The 21809-nt window shown below is 37.1% G+C and overlaps 2 protein-coding genes across 2 annotated transcripts in view; one reads left to right on the forward strand and one right to left on the reverse strand.

The window, feature by feature from the left end:
• Positions 1 to 12352, forward strand: part of PPM1M (protein phosphatase, Mg2+/Mn2+ dependent 1M) — a 26147-nt gene extending 13795 nt beyond the window's left edge. The window contains exons 3-10 of the mRNA XM_026683544.2: positions 884 to 1138; positions 1754 to 1866; positions 2534 to 2618; positions 3144 to 3262; positions 4127 to 4190; positions 7171 to 7278; positions 8284 to 8432; positions 10222 to 12352. Of these exons, the coding sequence (XP_026539329.1) occupies positions 884 to 1138; positions 1754 to 1866; positions 2534 to 2618; positions 3144 to 3262; positions 4127 to 4190; positions 7171 to 7278; positions 8284 to 8432; positions 10222 to 10366 (1038 nt within the window). The 3' untranslated portion in view covers positions 10367 to 12352. The remainder of the gene's footprint in view (positions 1 to 883; positions 1139 to 1753; positions 1867 to 2533; positions 2619 to 3143; positions 3263 to 4126; positions 4191 to 7170; positions 7279 to 8283; positions 8433 to 10221) is intronic.
• WDR82 (WD repeat domain 82) overlaps positions 12048 to 21809 on the reverse strand; it is a 22440-nt gene continuing 12678 nt past the window's right edge. Inside the window, exons 5-9 of the mRNA XM_026683560.2 lie at positions 21592 to 21708; positions 20566 to 20721; positions 19720 to 19789; positions 19360 to 19502; positions 12048 to 16542 (exon numbers count right to left, since the gene is read on the reverse strand). Of these exons, the coding sequence (XP_026539345.1) occupies positions 16513 to 16542; positions 19360 to 19502; positions 19720 to 19789; positions 20566 to 20721; positions 21592 to 21708 (516 nt within the window). The 3' untranslated portion in view covers positions 12048 to 16512. The remainder of the gene's footprint in view (positions 16543 to 19359; positions 19503 to 19719; positions 19790 to 20565; positions 20722 to 21591; positions 21709 to 21809) is intronic.

Here is a 21809-nt window from a genome sequence, read left to right on the forward strand (position 1 = left end):
ATGTACCCACTTGATTTGTCATTAAGTTTATTTGCAAGAAGTGAATTGGCATTGGCATTTTAAGCTAAGATAAGCAATATATAGGCAGTTCCTAGTCAAATAAAGTTTTTAATAAATTTTAATTACTGTATGAACCTCATTTTTCTGATGCTCCCGCTGTTTCTGAGATTAGCAGGCAGGATTGATTAGTATTCTCTTATCCTTTTTCGCTTCTTGTCTTTTCAGTTATAACAACAATACTTTATCCCTTACATTTTCTACCTGATTAATCAAATGCATACGTTTGCACGCACGCACACACACACACACACACACTGCACGCACACACATAACCACATGCTTAAAATGACAGGGTAGTTTACAATTAAAAAGGAAAATAAAAATAAGATATAATGAAATATTAACATAGGATAACATTAACCGTGAAATTTTGTCAAGGCAATTCAATAAACAGATAATTCTATTGAGTGGGATCAAACTCCTGGAGGAAAAGCAAGTCTTTTCAGCTTTACAAAAACCAGGCAGGGTTGGAGCCATCCAGATTTTGAGGAAGTGCTGTTTCATGAGATAGGCACAGCAGCCAAGAAGTCATGTCAACTGAGTTTCATGCAATGATACTGTTTAAGGGATCGGACTTGATGATTACTAATAACTAGCTTGCAGGCATCCATACTTGTCCAGGCCTCTACTCATCTCTTACTATGATGAAGACAAAGCTGAAATATTGTTGACTTGTCAAGACTTTTCATTGAGATTCATGCCCAAGCAGATAATTTAATCTGGGTCTCCCATGTCCACATCAAGCATTCAGTCTCACAAATGTCCTTGCAGTAACATGAAGGCATGTCCCATATGATGATCCTGACAATGGTTTGGTTTTCAGTACCTGACAGGGTATTACTGGGCACTGTTTGATGGCCATGGTGGTTCAGAAGCTTCAATTATGGCCTCCAATTATCTGCACTGTTGCATCAGGCAGAAACTAGAGGATGTGATAGAAGGCATCACTGAAGATAATCCTCCGATGCACCTCAGTGGGCAATGTATTTGCCAGAATGATCCACTGTTTGTAGAAGAAAAGAAAATCCAGCAAGAAAATGTGGTCATTGGAGCTTTGGAGAGTGCCTTCCAGGAATGTGTGAGTGATCCCACTTTCTTTTTTATTATTGTCCCAAGAATTGAATTATGGCGTGCACTGTGGGAAAGGAATAAATCGTGGAATGCAAATGATGTAACGGAAACATATTTGCAACCAACTTTAGGACATAGCTATGAGAGAATGCAGTTTGTACTGTGTTTGTGTCATTGCAATTTGTATTAGTCATATTTTGTGGATGGCTGATGGAGTTAATTTTACTGTTTCCAATTCTGGTAGGAGAGCTGCTAGATCGGGATAAAACAAACTATGTTTCCCTGGTGGCTTGTATTTCAGTTCCCAACCATCAAGTCAGTATGGCCGATGGTAAGGAATTGTGAATACTTTTTGGTTGTTTATCTTTGGCCTACATCTTTTCTGGGTTCTTGTTCTATATTGTGCTATAAATTCGTATATCAATAAGGAATACGTATCATGTGCACAATGATATAATAAACCTTTCTACTTACAGTTTATTTACAATTTAGCATAGTTGAAATATTAACTGGCAATTGTTTTCATCAACCACCAGTGGGGAACAGTGGTGATGAAATTAAGCTTCAGTGCTGGGAAATCTGATATCTGTCTTACATCATTAAATATTGTTTTTACCAACAGGATAAAATGATAGGTCAAGAAATGAAAGCAAGCAACCAATCAGCAGGCTGCACTGCACTGGTTGCTCTTTATCTGCAAGGAAAGCTCTATGTGGCAAATGCAGGTGATAGCAGGTGAGTTCAAAACCCAGAACATAATTTGATTAGATCCAACATGTTCCTTTAATATGGATGACATTTAGCATTTTATTTTAACTAAATAAATTTCTAGTTATTTAAATATCTACATTTTATTAAGCCTAAAATTGAGTATTTTCAAAGAACAACTCCACACATGCAAAGCAAAAGCCATTAAAAGTTACTGTCAGAGGTTTTTTCCTTTTAACAGAATTAGACCATAAGCATGTTTTTAAAAAAAGGATAGATAAAGTAGGTATTTTTTAAAAACAATGCAGCTTCATATAGCCCTGATTTAGAGTAGGAATGTGGTATGTGGAGTAGACACAATCTTTCAAAACCCTTCCAGAAGGTCTTTTTCCAGGTTGGATGCACAAGAAAGATGGCTTCATTTTAATCCTACCCATGTTGGTTTCCTCCCAAAAATCCCATTCCCAGCTGCTGCTAAGTTGTTGAAAATGAGCGTTTTAATTGTGAGCTACAGAGAAAAGTGCCTTACACCAAAGAAAATAGGCTTAAATTGAAGCAATTGAGCTCTTTGACTAACCAAAAAAGAATCTTCCCTTGGTATGTAATTATTCTTCCAACTTAAATATGAAATGAGAGACAACCATTAAAAATGGCAAAACTCCTCTCTTTGAAAGAAAAAAATGTTGTTTTCCAGGGTACTTCTTGTTCGAAAACGGAGCATCGTTCCTTTGAGTACTGAATTTACCCCTGAGACAGACAGGAAGAGAATCCAGCACCTGGTAAGAGTAATCTTTTTCTATTTTTTTTTTTAAAAGAGCCAAAACATTTTACTTGTGTCTGGTAAGCTCAAGAATGCTTGTTCCTAGAATGGTCCGGAGTAAAGAAATGTTATGATTTTTCTGAACACTGCAGGTTATATCTATTCTGTAATATTTTCAGTATTACACTGAGCTGTGCTTAGTACAGTCTTCCCCAGTTTGATACCTTTCAGACAATTTCAGCTCTCTACATTTTCTGTCATGCTGGCTGCAGATTTCTGGCAATTGCATATAACTAGACAAAGAGTACGTTAGATTGATGTTCTTATCCCTTAGAATAACAAGTTGTTTGCCCAGTGAAGAAATCCAAGCCTTTTATCTTTTTCTATGAGGAAAAGTACGTGTAAAAAAAATCCTCATGGGAAAAAATCGAGTGACTTCCCTAAAATCTGAAAGGGCCAGTTCTTATTTTCAGCTTCTACTTCTTAAGGCTCATTGTATTCTGAGAACAATATTGTTCCCCATTTTCATTCCCCCCCTCCTTAGGCTTTCATCTACCCAAAGCTCCTAGCAGATGAATTCACACGGTTTGAGTTTCCAAGGAGATTGAAAGGAGATGACGTAGGCCAGAAGGTCCTCTATCGAGATTACTCAATGGAAGGCTGGTGAGTTTCTTGAATGGCCTGGTTTTAGGTGTTTTGTATGAGTAATCTTTTAGGTCTTTCTATTTTGGACAAGCAGTCCTTCCTTCCTTTTCTCCTTAGGTTGCTTCTTAACAACCTCCTCTTGGTTATGGTTTGCATCCATTTGTCCTACCTACTTTTGTTCTTTCCTCTCCTCATGTTTATTATCCTTGTTCCAACCACTTAGGCTAAGAGAATCCCAAGTAACATTGCAGTGGCCAGTTTGCCTACAGCCATATTGTTTTCTTTGCATATCAAAAATATTGAAACTAGAATGGATTCTAGTCTACAGAAGGAGGGAATGTTTGTAAAACCTAAAGGGAACTTTTTGTTTCTTTCTATACACTGATAAATATGCCATGCAGTGTTCCAGTGATCTTTAATTGTTACTTTCTTTCCTTAAAAGTGGAAATGAAAATTAGGAGTCCTCTGGGCCAAATTTCTTATATTTATTGTTAATAATGGTGAAGAATAAATGATGGGGGAGAATGAAATAGGTTTGCTAATAAAAAATAATTTGACATTTGGTGTAGTAGACTTCTATAGAGCGGTTGACTAAAATTGCTTTAGAACTGCTGTTCACATTGCATTTCATACAATGTCTTCATGTATGGTGTTGTTCAGATGTTGACCTCTTCACAAATGGAGTTTCTCAATCATTTAGAGAAAAGAATACAATTTTGCTGTATAGGGTATTCTATGAATCCTCTGAGATGGGGCCTTAAATTTCAACACAGAATTAAATGTCAATTAAGATTAGGTGGTTTAAACATCCATGTTAACTTGTAGACACAATGCAGTGTAAGGACAAATAAAATGAAGACTCACTTGTCTGGTTTGTTTCAGGGGATATAAGACAGTAATGAAAGAGGATCTCAAATACCCTCTGATTCATGGACACGGGAAACAGGTATGATGTCCCTCAGGCCTCCATTTTCATAGTTTGGATTGTACTGAAACTGTGAACACTTTTGTTCTGTTCTTGTAGAATTTGATGACCAATTCTTCTCTAGATGGCTTTTGGGAAATGGGCATATCATTTTGTGGTCCTAATGGAAAATAAAATTCATTATCGTGCCCTGTTGCCTTTCCTTTTCCATTTTTTAAGAGTCTTTCCCTTTTTGGTTTAATCTCAGGCCTTTTCCAAATAGTTTGTTATTCTTGAATGTGCTCAGTATGAGGAGCAATTTTGGATTTTGGTCATGTTGGCTTCCATGTTTTTACCTGGAACACGAAGCTAGATAGGCTAGCATTTATGAAGTAAATCTGGCTGTAGCCTCATGAACTGTGGGGTGTAAAATTTCCTCCTGCCTGTCCTCTGGATGATTGATGCTTCCACTGTGTTAACAAAGAGTTCAAGGTAAGAACTACCACAGAATGTTTACTGGGGAGAGAAGTCGCGAGAGGTTCTAACACTGGCTGAGGAAAGAGGTATGACAATCAAGGACACCTTCACTGTCCTGAGCCTTACACACATAATTGAGTGTAATTATTAACTATCTTGGGAAACGTCTATGGAGATTCTTAGTCATCCAGGTCATGGTTATCCCAAAGGTGCTTTTTCAAGAGGCATCTGAACTTTCTGGTTTTTCTTTCAAAAAGAAAGGAAAAAAAGAAAGTTCAGTTACCTCTTGAAAAAGCACCTTTGGGACTATCTTGGGAAACATGAAACCTACAATTAGTAACTGAGGGAAATACCTCTGACCAAGAGAATGTGTGATTTATTATTTCAGGCCTAGAGAATTGTGGTTGTGGAAATTTTATTTTATTTCCCAGAAAAATCTGGTAGATTTGTGATCTGGCTCTATTCTTCTTTGTCATCTAGGGACAACTTCCTCTTTATCTGAGAAGTTCTGAGGGGACGTATCTATGCCGCATAACAGGGAACTAGGGCATGTCTCATTTGTTGGATGGCCTATCACTTCATTCTGATTTCAGCCTAACCTTCAGTGGGTCATTGGGAATTAGGAAACCTCTGAGGAAAAGGAGGACAGAGGAAGAGAATTGGCACCATTTTTTCTATCCCTCTCTTTGCTTCTCTTCTCTCATGGGGCACAATCAATGGAGAGGGCTACTTTGACAATGGGACCGTTGAGGAACCCTGGTCACCCAGGGAGCTCTGATGAATGGAATGCAGGGACTTTGTGGCTGGAAATTTATTCCACTGCTACAAATCCTGAAAAGAAGTGAGGGAATAGGACATCTGGCCCTCTCAACTTCCCTCCTTTGCTATCCGAGCTGTCCAGCTCACCAGAGGGGTGATGACAAATGCAGTTGGGTGTTGGTGGCACTTTATCGAAAGTGTTCATGGCAACAGCACCAGGGACAGCCTTCTTATTTGGCCCCAGAGAAGTCCTCTGACGTGTCCACAGGCAGGAAGCTGCTTTCTCTGGTTTTGTTGGCCACGAATCCTCTAATTTTAACAATGACAGTACACTTATTATAGATACGAAGTGTAGAAGAAAAAAATAAAAGTTATAAAGCTATGCTAAGGGAATTCTTGGCTCTTGAAAAACTAATGGACATGTCGGGCATGAGTGCTCTCCAGAGCAGGTTAGACCAAAAGGAGAAGCTTCTCTGGCTACTATGTGGCAGGGATTCAAAAACTTTTACCACCGGTTCTGTGGGCGTGGCCATGTGACTGGGTGGGCGTGGCTTTTTTTTTTTTTGCAGCCCCCACCCGTTTTTGGGAGCTTCCTAGCCACAGAGGAGCCTCGGGAGGGGGTCATTTTTACTCCCCTAAGCTCCTCTGGGGCTCTCTGGGGCTCTAGAAGAAAAGGAACAGAGCAAGGGAGGGGCACACAGCGCCCCTCCAAGCTCCATTTTGGGAGCTTCCTAGCCTCAAAGAAGCCTCGAGGGGGGGCGTTTTTGCTCCCCTAAGGCTCCTCTGGGGAAAGTCCAGGGACTCTGGAAGCGCAAAAAAATGGAGGGGGCTGAGCTCCTCCCTCCATTTTTTGCCTTCCTAGGCCTCAGCAAGGGGAATCCCGACACAGCTGATCTTATCTGCAGCTGATTGTGGGGAGGGGAAAAAAAGAAAGAAATACCTTAGGCGAATGTCAGGCAGGCAGGCGGGGTGAGCGAGCATTGGGCGGGAGGGCGACCGGGTGGGGGGCGTGGCCAGCCAGAACTTACTACCAGTTCGGCGACCCACGCCAAATTCTTGCTACCAGTTCTTCTGATGCGGTGTGAACCGGCTGAATACCACCACTGTTATGTGGGCGCATGTTTCAACATTTTCACTATTTTGGGCTATTTTTGATGATCATGTACTAGGGAGTAAGCGAACCATGTCAGGGGAAGTAATTCAGAGAAATTTCATTGTGAGAATGTAATGTGTATGTTAAAACCTAAATAACCTCAAATAGTCAGATGTTCCCTGGTTGTGTTAAGTTTAAAATCCCTAGCTTAAAAAGTTGTCAGCTATGTGGGTTGGAAGTTGCAATTTCAACACAATCTGGAGGATACCAGATGGGAGAAGATTAGTTTAGTCTTCTGAATATTTAAAAAAATCAAAGCAGCCAGTTTATTGATTACCTTATTGGATCCTGGGTCCTCTTTGCTTATGAAGTAGAACTGTTGGCTAAAAGCTCAGTCACTAAGAAATTAAACTCTTCCCCATGCTGATCCACCCCATTTTGATTCTTAATTGCTAGGTAGAAACAATCTTGTCCTTTTACAGTGTGATTCTTATGCTGTGGGAAAATGCTACTTTTTACATGATAATTACACTGTTGACTATGCTGATATTGCAAGCTGCAAAATAAATATTTGGATATAAATATACTGTTAATTACTTATATATTACTGCTTACTTTTAACTCTTGGTGACATTGTCTCCTATGCCTTAAGTTATTACATCTTTAGCCTGGACCTATTCTCGTCTCTTTCAGGCTCGTTTACTAGGTACCCTGGCTGTATCTCGAGGCCTGGGCGATCATCTGTTAAAAGTAATTGAAACAAACATAGAAATTAAGCCTTTCCTCTCCTGCATCCCTAAGGTAAGAAAGTACTATGTTACATTGATAGTAGCAGCCTGTGTTTTAGATACTTCCCATTCTCTATATTCAGTCTATTCATCCTTTTAGAACGGTAGCTTTATTTCAAAGAAACTACAACAGTGTTACAAGTGTTATGTCTGGATAGTCTGTGTATGTAAGTACGGTGTGGGTGTTTATATAGGAAAATAGATATAGCATTGCCAAGATCTTCCTGGATTGAATAATGTAGGGAAGTCTGCCACAATCTTTCATATTGGTTAAATTAAGTATGAGAAGCCTCAGGATAATGAGGTCCCAAATCACAGGAAGGTTTCTTCTGATTTTCAAGTAGACTCCACTTGCAGATTTTTCACCTTAACATGGAGATTTGAGAAATGAAGTGGCATATGTTGGGGGTAAGACTATTGATGTACATCCCAATTCCTTACAAGTGTTCTCATATTTTAATCAACTCAGATACCTTTCTAGAAATTTGTTATACTCCTAAAGCTGCAAGGGCATGATTTACTCACCCAAATAGATAAACATATTTTAGGTGAAATATTGTACATACCCAGCCCACGTATCCTGCAGGAGGAATCTTGAAACTGGGAATTCAACTAATTAAGCAATGTAATAAATGTAACTGTGGATGAGTCTGAACACAGAACCAAGATTCTTGGTCCCAGAGAATGCACTTTTTAATTCAGATTTTTTTCAGTGACCATATGCCACAGTGACTAAGTACTGCCAGGGATTTACCCTGTAGTATCACATAATTGCAAACCTATACAAAATTCATATTCTCCTCACCCACCCCGTTTCAAAAATTGATTACAAGTTATACCTTCAAATTTTGATTTATATTTTGGTAGTGCAATCTTCAGGGCTTCTAAAACAGAAAAATATATTGAGTGAGTTGTATATAGGATACAGCTTTTCAATGCATAGGTTTATAACATTTTAGGACCTAGACATTTAAGAATCCCAACAATTATTTTTAATCATTTCATTATTTCTGACTAGGTGGAAGTATTTGATTTAACATCAGAAAATGTTAATGAAGACGATGTCCTCATCATGGCAACAGATGGCCTTTGGGATGTTTTGTCCAATGAAGATGTAGCCCAAATTGTCAGAAATTTTCTCCAGAACAATACAACTGATCCTTACAGGTACAATTAAGAGGTTGCAAAAATTCTGGGAATTTCAAGGTTATTCTCTCAATGGAAATTTATAGAACAGAACTGTAACAATAATTAATCAATTCCATTTTCTAACTGATAGTTAACTATAATGTATATTGTGTGAACTGTGTTCAACCTGATGGTACTCCTACCTCATTTTTAACTTCAACAGTACAAATTTTAAAGGAATCCTTCAGAAATCTAAGGCAATAAAAATACTTGGCAGAAATACTGGTGCTAAAAATATAAGAAGTGAAACATGTTAGTCAATCTATGCAATTATAATTTTATATTAGACATCTTATTGTAACAAATAAATTCCGATCCTTTGTCAGTATCCTTTGCTCACGGAGCAGTTAGAATACCAGGCAATTAATACATTTTTGTATTGGAAGAGGGCATAGCATTCATTTTGCCTGAGACTTATAGAGGCCAAAAAAAGCCCCTAAACTGAATTTGGATGAATCTTTCATATGTGATAGCTTGAGCATTTATTCTGGGATACATTTGGTATTTGCTTTTTAATTTACCTTCTTAGCTTGTAGACAATTGTATTTTCTATCCCGACATGATGTAGGATTATTTATTTTTGTCTTCATGATTCTTTACAGCTGCCAAAATATCCCCTTAAACTGGCTAGGATGTTGGGAGCTAGAGTTTAATGATTATCCATCTCTTGATAAAGATATTTGCTTTTTTTTTAATCCCTAAACTACTTTTTATAAAGATGAGAAAAAGCAATTAGTAAAAGTGCTGGGCTTTTTAACTTGTTATTTTAACTTGTTCAGGTTTACACAATATTTTGCCCTTCTTTGCTGCTACAATAAACTAGCTTGAAGGTAACTTTTCTCATAATGGGGTAACACATGAAATAAAAAATACAATGTCAAGCTTGGGATATAATTGTCCCGCTTGGAATGTTCTTTCAGAAACTTGTAAGTTATATATGATCCAATAGAAGAACCACAAATGGGAACGAGGGACTCAAAACACTTTGCCAATTCATTTTTAAATTTATGTTCATAAATGACATAAGGTGACAGTCTATGATGACCACTATCTGCTTCCCATTCTAGAATAAAAAGTTAAACATGAGAATTACATTATTAAAAATTTCCACAGCAAAACATAAACATGGTTACATATTATTTTCAGTCTTTGTTGGTAAAGAACAACACAGCTTAGCACAGTCCATCGATAATATAACAGCAAAAATGGTTTTTGGGTTAAACAGTCACAATGCATAAGTACGATGCCTATTTTTGTACTGGTAGCCTGTCAGACAACAGTGTTTAGCAAACTATATATATTTTCCATTTGAAAGGCAACCTGACAGTTTATCACCAAGTACATGCACAAAGAACACACATTAAAGCTCAACTAATCAACACAATTTTTGTATCTAAATATAGAGTAGAACTTCAAAAACATTTCTGGAACACTTGGATAATTCACAGAGTCTGCTGCCCTGTCTTTGGGAAAGACAAAAAAGATTGCTCTCTAGGTGAAAGGCCCTTGTAAATAGCTATAGTTTCACTTTCATTTTCCTCCTTACTTTGTCTGTTCCAAGAGAAATAGAATGTCTGTATTTTAAGAAAAGACAGTCACAGCATTTAGAATAACTGTTTTTGTATCATGCCTTCTGAATTATACTCAACACAATATATTGTATTTCCCAATTTTATACCATTCGTGGAGATTATGCCATTTCTTTTTTAGCTGTTTCTTTAGGATTGTTTATAACTGCACTGCATAAAATCCAGTATTATTTTCACAGGTTTTCAGAATTGGCCAAACTGCTTGTGCAGAAAGCAAGAGGGAAGGAGGATGGCTATTACTGGATCAAGGACAGTAAAGAGCCTGCTTCTTATGATGACATTTCTGTATTTGCAATTCCATTGTATAACAAGAATGAATACTAAACAAAATGCTGCTGCTAGAGGAGGCACAGCTGCTCTTCAGGTGGTAATGGAACTGTTCATACAGTTGCTGAAAAATGCAAATTCAGACTTTGAAAGCAGGATAACAGAATTGGAAAGGGACCTTGGAGACCTTCTAGTCCAACCCCCAGCTTAAGCGAGAAATCCAGACAAATGGGTGTCCAAATCTCTTAAAAACCTCCAGTGTTGTAGCACCCACAACTTCTGGGGGCAAGTCGTTCCACTGATTGTTCCATCAGGAAATTTATCCTAACGTCTAGGTTGCTTCTCTCCTTGATAAGCTTCCATCCATTGCTTCTCGTCCTGCCTTCAGGTGCTTTGGTTGACTCTCTTCTTTGTGGCAACCCTTTAGATATTGGAACACTACTATCATGTCTCCCCTTGTCTTTCTTTTCATTAAACTAGATCTGTTCAATTCCAGCAACTGTTCTCCGTATGTTTTTGTCTCTGGACCTAATCATCTTTGTTGCTCTTCTCTGCACGCCTTCTAGAGTCTCCACATCTTATTTATAACTGGATGCAATATTCCAAGTGTGGTCTTACCAAGGCATTGTAAAGTGCTACTAGCACTCCGTGTGGTCTTCATTCTGTCCTTAATGCAGCCTAAGACTACGTTGGCTTTTTTGGCAGTTGCAACACACTGCTGGCTCATATTTATGTGTCTCCAAGATCCCTCTTACAGTTACTGTTGAGCCAGGTACCATCTATTCTATACATGGGCATTTATTTGGTTTTTCTTGCCTACGTGTAGAACCTTACTTTTCTCAACAGTGAATTTCATTATGTTAGATAGGATCCAGTGTTCAAGTATGTCAAGATCCTTCTGTATCTTGAGCCCATCTTCTGGAGTGTTGGCTATTCCTGCTAGCGTGTCTGCAAATTTGATGAGTACCCCTTTTATCCCCTCATCTGAATCCTTGATGAAGATATTGAAGAGTATTGGGCCTAAGACAGAGCCTTGGGGCACCCCACTGTATATTTACCTCCATGTAGATGTAGTTCCATTAAGGATTGATATATTGGGTGTGGTTGGTCAGCCAGTTATGAATCCATCTGGTGGTGATGCTAACTCAGAAAAGGTCATTGACTTTGTTACACACTAACCTTGTGTTTTCCTTGGTTTTACAAGTTGCTAACTTATAAATGCTAATTCGGTATTTAAGAAAAGTTTTAGCTTTCTTCATTATCTAAATATGGAAGGTTTAGCGTGTGCTTAGTGATACCATATAATGTTTTTATTAAGATGAATAATTTAATCAGAACTTAATATCTATTTTGTAAGAGGCAATTTTTGTATTGTGGCCTAAAATTTTATGCAATATCAAGAGTTTCCTCAGCAATACAAAATATATTAAAAATAGTAATAAAAATATATTGCTATACAAAAAGCCCTTAGTGAAGATTTTGTCTAAGTTGTTCACTAACTTGAACTACAGGAAATTAAGGAGTATCACCCTATTAAAGTGTTTTTACTACCTTCATTGTATGACTTCAGGGTGAATCTGTCAAGACAACATGCTAATTTGGGCTTTTGCGAAAGAGTTTATTGTAGCTCAGGTTATCTTTATATTTTATGTGTGTTACTGTATTTATATATAAAACTTATCTGCATATTAAACTGTAATATAAGCATGGACTTAATATCAAACATAAAGAATATATATTTAATATCTTAAAATAACTTTATTTTCAATAAAATACGTGCCAGCAGAATTTGTCTCATTTGTCTGAAATAGCAAGGTCATTTCGTATTTGTTTTTTATTTATAAGCTTTAAGTGCAGTTTTAAAAAATTACACAGTACTGGTACATTTTAATATACCCGTGGAGTTTGACAAAAGCTATTTCCAGAATGATTGTCTTATGTAAATAGTGACATTCCATTATTCATTATAACATGTTTCATTACTTTGCCTCATCACAGAAATGATTTTATGAGATACTTTTTCAAATAAAGGTATAGACCAGATATTATCTTTTCATCTCTTCATTGAAGTATTTTCCAGGTACTCCCATTTTTTAGCTAACCGATTTAGCTGCTATAGGCAAAAATGTATTTTTTTTACTCTGCAGCTTCTTAATCTGGCCATCAACTATGCATAGCAATTGAATCTTTTGTTTAGTTATATATTTCTTTAAACATATTCTTCCAAAATTCTAATACTTTATTGCATTCCCAGCAAATATGAAAGAATGTTCACTGTGACTGTCAGTTTCACCAGCATCTCACAGAATGTTGATAAATTATATAGAAGCTTGATGTCACTGATGTAGAAGTTTAAGATGATTCCTTTTATTAATACTGATAAAAATTACTGGTGCTGCCATAGATTGGCAAATATCTTTACTTTTAATTTAATATTTATTTCTAAATAACTAAAAACCCAACTGTTCCTTTTTTCTCTTAAGTTCTGAGTTTCCTTTAGTCCTGTGGCAACTTGCCATAGTACATTTCAAGTATGCTTTTTGTAGCCCATCTTTATTTTTGCAAATAACAAGGCAGCGAACATACCCAGCATATCTTCTTCCTCTCATTTTCCCCACAACAACCCTATGAGGTGAGTTCAGCTGAGAGCGAGTGACTAGACCCAGCTCACCCAACTATGGCAATGGGAGGATTTAAATTCAGTTTCATGCTTTCTAGTCTGGTGCCTTAACAGCTAGACCAAACTGGATCTCAAGTTAGAACTGAAATGTGTAGAATAAATTCTGAAATAAATTCATCCTTCAAATTCAGCATATGTGGGTAGTTACTGTTGAAATTCTTAATTCAAATTATTGAGGAGAATAGATATTCTAGAATTGAGCATTTTATATGTCAGACTATTGTTTGGAAAATTCAAGGCAAGGTTTATGCCCTCTGGGCTCTTCACTATATTTTAAAGAGATGTCCCATTTTTGTGGCATGTTTTTATGGTATTATATGTTGATTTAAAACAGAATAAAGCTTATTTCTGCCAATTAGAATTTTATCAACATTTATTTTTTGAGAGGGTTTGAAATCAATTTTGAAAACACCACAACTTTACTGCTGCTGCACAACTCAAAATGTTTACATAAATCTTATCTTTTAAAAGTCCAAACAGGGCTATAATCATTATGGAATAGCTTCAATTATTTGATATGCTAATTCCTAATTATCTTAATATTTGAAGGGGAAGATCTAAGGTATAGGAAATATTTTTGTTTATGGAGTGTTATAAATGCCAACTATTGTGGATTTTTTTAATTAACTAAGCTGAAGCATTGTTCTTTTACATTGGAAATTATAGTCTTGTCATTGACAAATATTTTCAATAATTTTTACCTATGTTAATTTCCTTAATTTAGTCATTTGCACAAAGTATATTTTGATGACTTGATACTTTTTGCTATGATAAATTCATGATGGACTAAATATCTTTGAAGGAGCTGGGACTGCACTGGCAGAGATTGGCAGCCAGTTAAATTCTAGTCAGCAGGCTTTCTCGATAAAGGAGAGATTGTGAGATTGCCCACTTGCACTCTGGATTGTTATGCCTTGTGAACAGACTGCAGCAACTAAGGTTGTAGTTGGGTCATGAGTAAGTGGCTGGGAATGGAAGGATTTCAAACAACCTCATAGCAGTGGTGCAATAATTTCTTAAACACTTTTGAAAGTAATTAATTTACAGTTACAGATTTTTGGAGCAGCAGGATAAGAGAATTTGACTTGGTGGATCAATTGTTCTGGATTACAAAAAAAAACTTGGTAAAAAGCATAACAAGGATTTATCTTACTATCTTGAGCTGCTTCAGATTTTATGCTTTTAAAACAGTAATAAAATAGCCAACCAATGTATTTTGACATAAGCATGTGCTTAGAGATGAAATTAAAAAGAAATATAAAAAAACAATTCATACAGGAGAGCAATCTTGTCTTATACCTAATACTGTAATTTATTCTTGACTGGAAATATTTATAAAAATACAGATGTAAAAATGCAGTATGTTATTAGAATGCATAATGTAAGAAATCAGAATACATTGCAAATGATAACATTTCTAAAGGAAAAAAAAACGATCCCACAATCAATTCCCAGTAAAAAATTAACTTTTACTCAAACAAAAACCAGTTCTAGGTCAAGGGCAGTGTATTCAAAAGTGTATTCATTTCTTAAAAAGATGTTTCTATTGATTTGCATTACTGAAGAAATGCTGAAATTATGAACAAGCATAAAATTGATTAAATGATATCTAGTAAAACTGGCCATAAAAAAGAACATATAGTATATTGTGCAATTAATTGTCGCAACCGGCATTGCAAAAACAATCCTGCCATGTGTCCCAAAATTGCCGCTCATTGGCTTGCAAAATCTTTCACAAAGAACAAGCCAAGAGGTAGAACATTGATGTATCTACAGTAATTCCCTAAGCTGGAGTTATCTGTATTATTAGATGCTAGCTGGCTCAGGAAAAATCTTACTGTTGGATATAAACTGTTGAGCATAAACACAAAACCCAGTTTAAATATAAATCCAACAGTCAGCTTAATATCAGCTAGGAAATTCCCCCTCCCCTTCTTTTATTCACCAAAACAAACTTCCCCAATTATATTGCTCAGGCTGACTCGTGCCTCTCAACTCCATGGAGGGTTTAGTACAATATACCAATAATGCAAACATCTCCACAGAATATGAATACTTCTGAGCAAAGCCAGGTGTACTAAAGAAGGGTGCTGATATTATCCAAATGTTCTGATGGATGGAAAAGACAGCAGCATCTTAATATTAAAAAAAAACTAGAGCATGAAGCATTGAAATTATGCTTCTATGAAATGCAGTTTTTAAAGTGTATAGATTGTTATCAGATGCTGAAGATTATAGTAGTTGATACAACACAATTAACATTTATAGGAAATGCAGCATCAATATTATAAAATCAAAATCTTATGAAGATAAAAACACGAATTTAAATTTTCTGTTGCCTTGGAAAAAATGCTTAGACAAAGTTAAAACGGGCCCCTTCATTCTACTGCAGTGAATAAACACGGGCTTGGATGAAACTGTATAATTACCAGCAGAAATAAAAATGAGATCAGCTGGTAATTATACAATTTCATCCAACCCACTAATGAAAAGGCTAATTTCCATAAACAGAATATCCCAGTGCTTAATGAATGGAGATCTCCTGTGTAGGCAAGAGGGAGGAGCTGTACTAGTTGCACTGTGAAGAGTGGAATATAAGTTGGTACTTGGAAGAACAGAAACTTGGAATGCTCTGAGAAAGACAAGTACACTAACACTAATTCCAGAATACTGTGTTGGTCCAATATCACTTTTTTTAATACCTGCTAGTTAAAAAACAATAGTGACCCTTTCTCATTCTCCTCCCCTTCCCTGTATTTATAAAAATCTGCAAAGATACACTGAAAGAAGAGGAAGTGCATTTCCATCCAGTCCAGCTGAGACTTCTGTATTGCTTGGCATTCTACCCAAACACTCCAATTATCTGTTCATTTCAGAAGCTGCCCATGGCAAAGAGGATCGTACGGCTTCCTAAAGATTCAGAACCTGTTGGAGCACTTAAAAGCTAAACATCTTTAACAATGTCCCCATACTCTGGTTTCTCTTCAGATCGTATAACTATGTCCCCCTAGCAATTGATATTGATCTTTCTGCCCCTCTGTATAAATGTATGTGTGTATGTATGTATGGCACAAAGGTATCTTTATATAGCACAAGAGTACACAGCATGGATACTGCTGATATTTCAAATGGGACAGAATATGTTAAAAAATATACTTTTAACCAAGTCCAAAATCCCGGGAGTTTATAAGTCATCTACAAAAACAAAGGACTGGCAAAAATTCTTTCAGAATGTACTCCAAAGCAAAGCTGCTAGTTGATTTCAGCTGTAATAGTTCTGCTTCAATTTGATGTTGGAAGAGATGTTCAGATTTTCAGAACAGTAACTGTATAGTCACGTGAAGAAATCCTTTGTAGGAGATGCAGGAAAGAGCTTGACAAAAGGAGATACATGCAGAATGTGCTGGGTAGGAATATTCATCTCCAGCTGACACAATTCCAATACTTTCACTGTTGTCTTTATAAATACTGCATTGCTTTCAATACAGTATGGAAACTGTCTACTGGAAGTGATGAATTCAGACTAGTCATCTATAGTTGGCAACCAAAAGGCCTGAATAAAGAACAGAAGATAATGTTAATGTTCAAGAAGGTTTGTCTTAAAACAATGCCAAAAACTAATATACAGCATCAGCAGGCAATCCTGGCTATATTGTGATGGCCACCTATGCCCTTTATTTAACAGCTATCCAAATGATTATGCAGCAGCTGTGCAGAGACAATATTTTTCTACTCCATTACTAATAGGGAAGTAGCATCAATCAGAGAGGTAACCCAAGTTGCAAGCACTTCCTGCAGGCAAGGTTGTAGGGGTGTACAACGGTGGGCAACCAGCATTCATGGCCCTTTAGAAATTCAGTTTCTAAACTGTGATACAGTTTTTACTTTATAAGAATCTTCGTATGTTCCCTGACTGTCTTTAACAACCTGACTTTTCTGGTATTACATTGTGATTGATTTAATGTGATACTAGAAGATTAAAACAATGCACCTACACATTTTTCAGCCACCACTAGTTCAGTAACGCAGGGGAATAGCTTAATGAACAGCTTAGCTTCATCTGTCACAAAGTGACATAATTAACACAATTCACATCAAGAGAAAAGACCATTTTAATTCAATTATCTTTTGTTGTGTCAGTAGAATTCTCTAAGCAGAAATGCATAAGAATATTTGTAGATGTATATTTGTAAGGAACTTTTTGGCAGAGGAAAAATAGGCTAGAAGAACATTATGTATATATGGAACAGCATTTTTATCATTAACACCACTATTACATTCTGAATGTAAATGATCCATTATTACAACCCAAATATATTTTAAAATAAATTATTTTGGTTTTTATTAAATAGGAGTGTTGGGAGAAGATCAACCACAAAATCAAATTCAGTATACCAATTTGGTATAATACAGAAACCAGAATGCATATATGTAGGACAAAAATGCATGGTGTTTATTTAAATCAATCTGAGTGCCAAACATTTTCTATTTCAACTATTCCAATCCACATTTACTTGACTGGCATAGGCCAATGCGATTCTTAAAATGATACTCTTCCATATACCAGAGCTTTTAAATAATACTAAAGGAAGGATCAGCCTCTGAATAGACATCATCTGAAATATGTCTTACCACTCTTTTAAAATATTTATTTAAATAGAAAAATGAATATTTTTCTGCCTACCCAGAGAGTCATCCAAGCATACAGAAATAATTGTCTATTGCAGGGTGTCAAACTTGATTTCATTGAGGGCTGCGTCAAGGTTATGCTTGCCCTTGGGGGCCAGGGTAGGCGTGGCCAACTTGATGTCAGAGGCATCTGTAATGGCCCGGGCACTCTGCCCAGTGAAAACGAGGTTCCCGCTTGGTTCTCAGCTGCAACAGCCTCCTGCCACCCTCTGCCAGTGAAAACAGAGCTCAAGGGGACCATGCGCATGCCCCCCACAAGCTCCGATTTTGCTGGCAGAGGGTGGCAGGAGGCCGTCGTGGCTGAAAATGGAGTCCGGGAGGACCCTGTGCAGCCTTCCTGAGCTCTGTTTTTACGGACAGAGGCACCGCAAACCAGTCCTTTGCTGTTTCTAGGGTGGCCCTGTGGGCCGGATCTGGCCCCCGGGCCTTGTGTTTGACACCCCTGGCCGATTGTCTAACCTGAGTGTGACTTGGGGGAGGGGTCTTCCTTACAGAAATAACATATTCATTTGTGACAATGAGAAAAATGGAGCTATAGTTTTGCTTTTTTTTAAAACAGCATTTTGGTAAAACGAAGTAGCAGAATGATATCCCATCAGCATCACTTTGCCACTTCTCCATGTTCACCATGTTCTATTTGCAGTAATGACTTCAACCAGCACATATGCCTAACAGGAATTTTCAGAAAATAAAAATGACTGTAGCCTAGTGGCTTTGTTTGAAAATATCTGTCTGCCTAGAAAAAAAGATTAGGGATATTAAGTGGAATATGGACAGTATATCTGGGCTGTCAAAAATAAATGCTTAGATAGTTTTCTACACTTTTCTACTACTATCTCATGGAACAACCCATGGAATTATAAGGTTGTACATGACATTACAGGTCATCTATTCCAACTCTTATCCAGTGCAGATCTGCTAGAGGTTCTCTGACAAACTTTGTACAGAAAACTTTGAGCAAAGGAGAACTCACCATACCATGTGTTTGCCTGTTCCACTGGCTAATAATGTTGTGCAATCAGAAAGTCCTTCCTGTCATTTAGCTTACCCACAGTTCTTTTAGTTTTAACCTGTTGGTTCTGGTCCTTTAACCTGTTGGTTCTGGTCAATATAGAATAAACCCATTCCTTCTTCAGCATTATTTCAGATATTTGATGGTTACAATCTTGTCTCTTAGATGCCTCATGTCAAAGAGTGTACAGACTAGTGGAAAACAAATGCACCTGACTGCTTCCTGGTAAAAAGATATTTTGGGAATAACCATACCTGCTCTAAAAGTTTTTGTTGCATTGTTTTTAATTTGGAAGCCTTTTTACAAATAGGCAAACTCCCCATGGTGGCCATTTTGTGAGATAATTAATAACATGGTCTCAACGTTTCAAAATAATGTAGAGAATTAACAAGAATTACAAAGAGTACTGATACAGTATTGGTAATAATCTGTTGATCTTTTTAACTTGAATACAATCAATCCAGAAGGTACCAATCAAAGATAACATTTGTAGGTCAAGTCTGAAAAGAGGGGTCCTTGGTGCTCTCTGAGCTGGGTTGTTTTCTTGAAGATGTTAGGTAAGGAAACATTTGTTAAGAAAACAACCAAGCTCAGAAACCACCAAGGTCCCCCCTCAATCCAAAAGGACTTGATTTGCTTAGAGTTTTGAATCAACTTAGGTTTCCTTACCATATTGGAGCATGCACTGGCAAATGTCATAAACTTGGGGTTGAATTGCAAACAGGTAATGGGTCCCGTGTGTTTCCCATCAAGCACTGCTACCTTCATTCCAGTCTCTCCATTCCAGACATGAATCTTCCCATCCTCTGATCCTGCAGTTTCAACCAGAATCAACAGAATCAGGACTGATTGATTCATTAAGCAACTCAAGTCAATAGCGATAAATAACACATTGTAGCAAAACTGAAGCATATAAAAATCCTCCCCAAAAGATACAAACCACTTGAATGATTTATGGAAGTGACCCTGAAATTATTTTATATAATCGGTGCTGCATTTATATATACATAGGAAATATAATTCTCTTACCAATCATTATAAACTGAGAATCTGGAGTGAATGAAGCTTCCAATGTGACAGCTTTGCTATTATTATATCCCTGTAAAAAGAATAAGATGAACATAAATTTGAACAAACTCTGAGGTGGGCTGGATGAGAGAGATGATGACTGGCCCAAAGTCATTCAGCTGGCTTCCATGTCTAAGGGAGGCCCAGAACTCACATTCTATTGGTTTCTAGTCCAAGTGCCTTAACTACTATGCCAAACTACCTCTCAAATTAAGCTTTAATTAATGGGAAAAATCTGAATAGCATCACATGGACACCACCTATAGTTTTCCCAGGAAAATTTAAAAACCAAAGAGTGGAAAAATTGTTACCACCTCTGAACTATTTAAAAATCCAAAATGAACCACAGAACAGGGGATTTTTCTTCTTGTCATGATTAATGAGAATGTATACTTGTAGCTATGAATGGTAGTCAAATTTAAAATAATTTATTTCTTAACTCCATGGGTTGAAAGAGTGTAAGAGGATGGGAGGATACTAAAACGTAATTTAAAGCGTGATTTTATAAAGACTTTATCAATTACCTTTTCATCTATTTATTCCAGTAGATCTCTTTCAATTAAGAAGTTACCCTCAGATATTCCAGCTTAATGGCTCAGTTTTACATAAGGGATGCACTATCAAACCTCAATTTTCACTTAATAAAAAGGGGCCAGAAAAAATAACCTGATGAATTAAGTACCCTTATTTTCAGCTATGGTAGTGTCTTCTACTGAAATGCTAACTCAATATTCCACAAATCTTGTCTTAATTCTAAAGAACATCTAAAACACAGACCATATGCGGAGATATAGAAATGTTCCTTACTGTAAACGTATGAAGAACCGCTCCTTTAAAGGCATCAATGAGTCGTATGATCCCTCCATTAGTTGAAATAAGAACGAGTTTTCCATCATTGCTGAACTTTAGGCCGGTCCACTCACAGGTTCGGTCATATTGCATCTTAAAGGTAGCAAATGGACCCTTCAAAAAAGAAAGACAGATGTTGGCATGCAGCAAAACTATTCCATGATGTTCAGATCATTTTGCAAAGCCTACTACACTAGGCAGACCTTGTCTGACTTGGGAAGGAATTTTCATTTTCTTAGACCACAGAACTTGCCAAGGATACTGGAAAAGTGTTTATGCTTCAATTCCTAGAAGTCTCAAGTTCAATGTTTTTTGCCTTTATATGCCTGAATATTAAATCTACGATCCTAGGAATTTCATCCCAGAAAAGATGCCATATTTAGAAATCTTATGAGGTGTTTTCACTTAAACATACTACTATCATGCCCCTGGTGGAGACTGACTCTGAGGAAGAGGAGGAACAGCCAACAGGGAGTGGGAGTGTGGCTCCAGAGGTGGTGAAGGACGCTGGGGAAGGGCAGAGGCCGGCTGAGCAGTGAGAGGAGGACCCAGGCCTATCCCCTATCCATCCTAGGTCACGCAGGGAGAGGATCAGGGAAAAAGCGAGGTCTACTCAAGAGATTACCATGATCCTCCTCATGGCTTGCAGGTGGGAGCTATGTATATAAATTTGCAACTGCGCAGTTAGAATATGCAGGAGTCAATTTAGCGTTCACCATAAAAGAGGTTTATCTTTGCTGGCGTTCTTCCCATGGACTTTTTTCGGTTATTTTACTGGAGTTTATGATTAGTTATCTTGGCTTGCTTCGGAACTCTCATCAATGCGGTTTGTTTTGGTTTTCTGTTTGCCTCATTATTTACTTTTGTGACTTTAAACTGTGCCTAATAAAACAGCAAAGTTAAGTTGAAGGCCTTACCGGACTTTAATATATGTTTTGGGTTTTGGGTTATTTTGAGAGACTACAGGTCATCACAACTACTTACCTTATCAAAGGAGCGAAGATCATAAAGTTTCACCATTTCTGAATTGACCCCTGCTGCAAAAATCAGCCCCTCTGGATCAAATGAGCATACAGGTTTTCCTTGTGGATGCATCAGACCCTAGATTGTGAATACACACACACACAGGCATATATATCCATCCAGAATCTGATATAAGATGACCAGCTATATAAATGTTGTAACACACACACCTACCTACC

Source organism: Notechis scutatus, chromosome 2 (assembly GCF_049901735.1).
Source record: "Notechis scutatus isolate UNSWTSFEM ecotype Mainland chromosome 2, rNotScu1.2, whole genome shotgun sequence".
NCBI classification, from domain to species: domain Eukaryota; kingdom Metazoa; phylum Chordata; class Lepidosauria; order Squamata; family Elapidae; genus Notechis; species Notechis scutatus.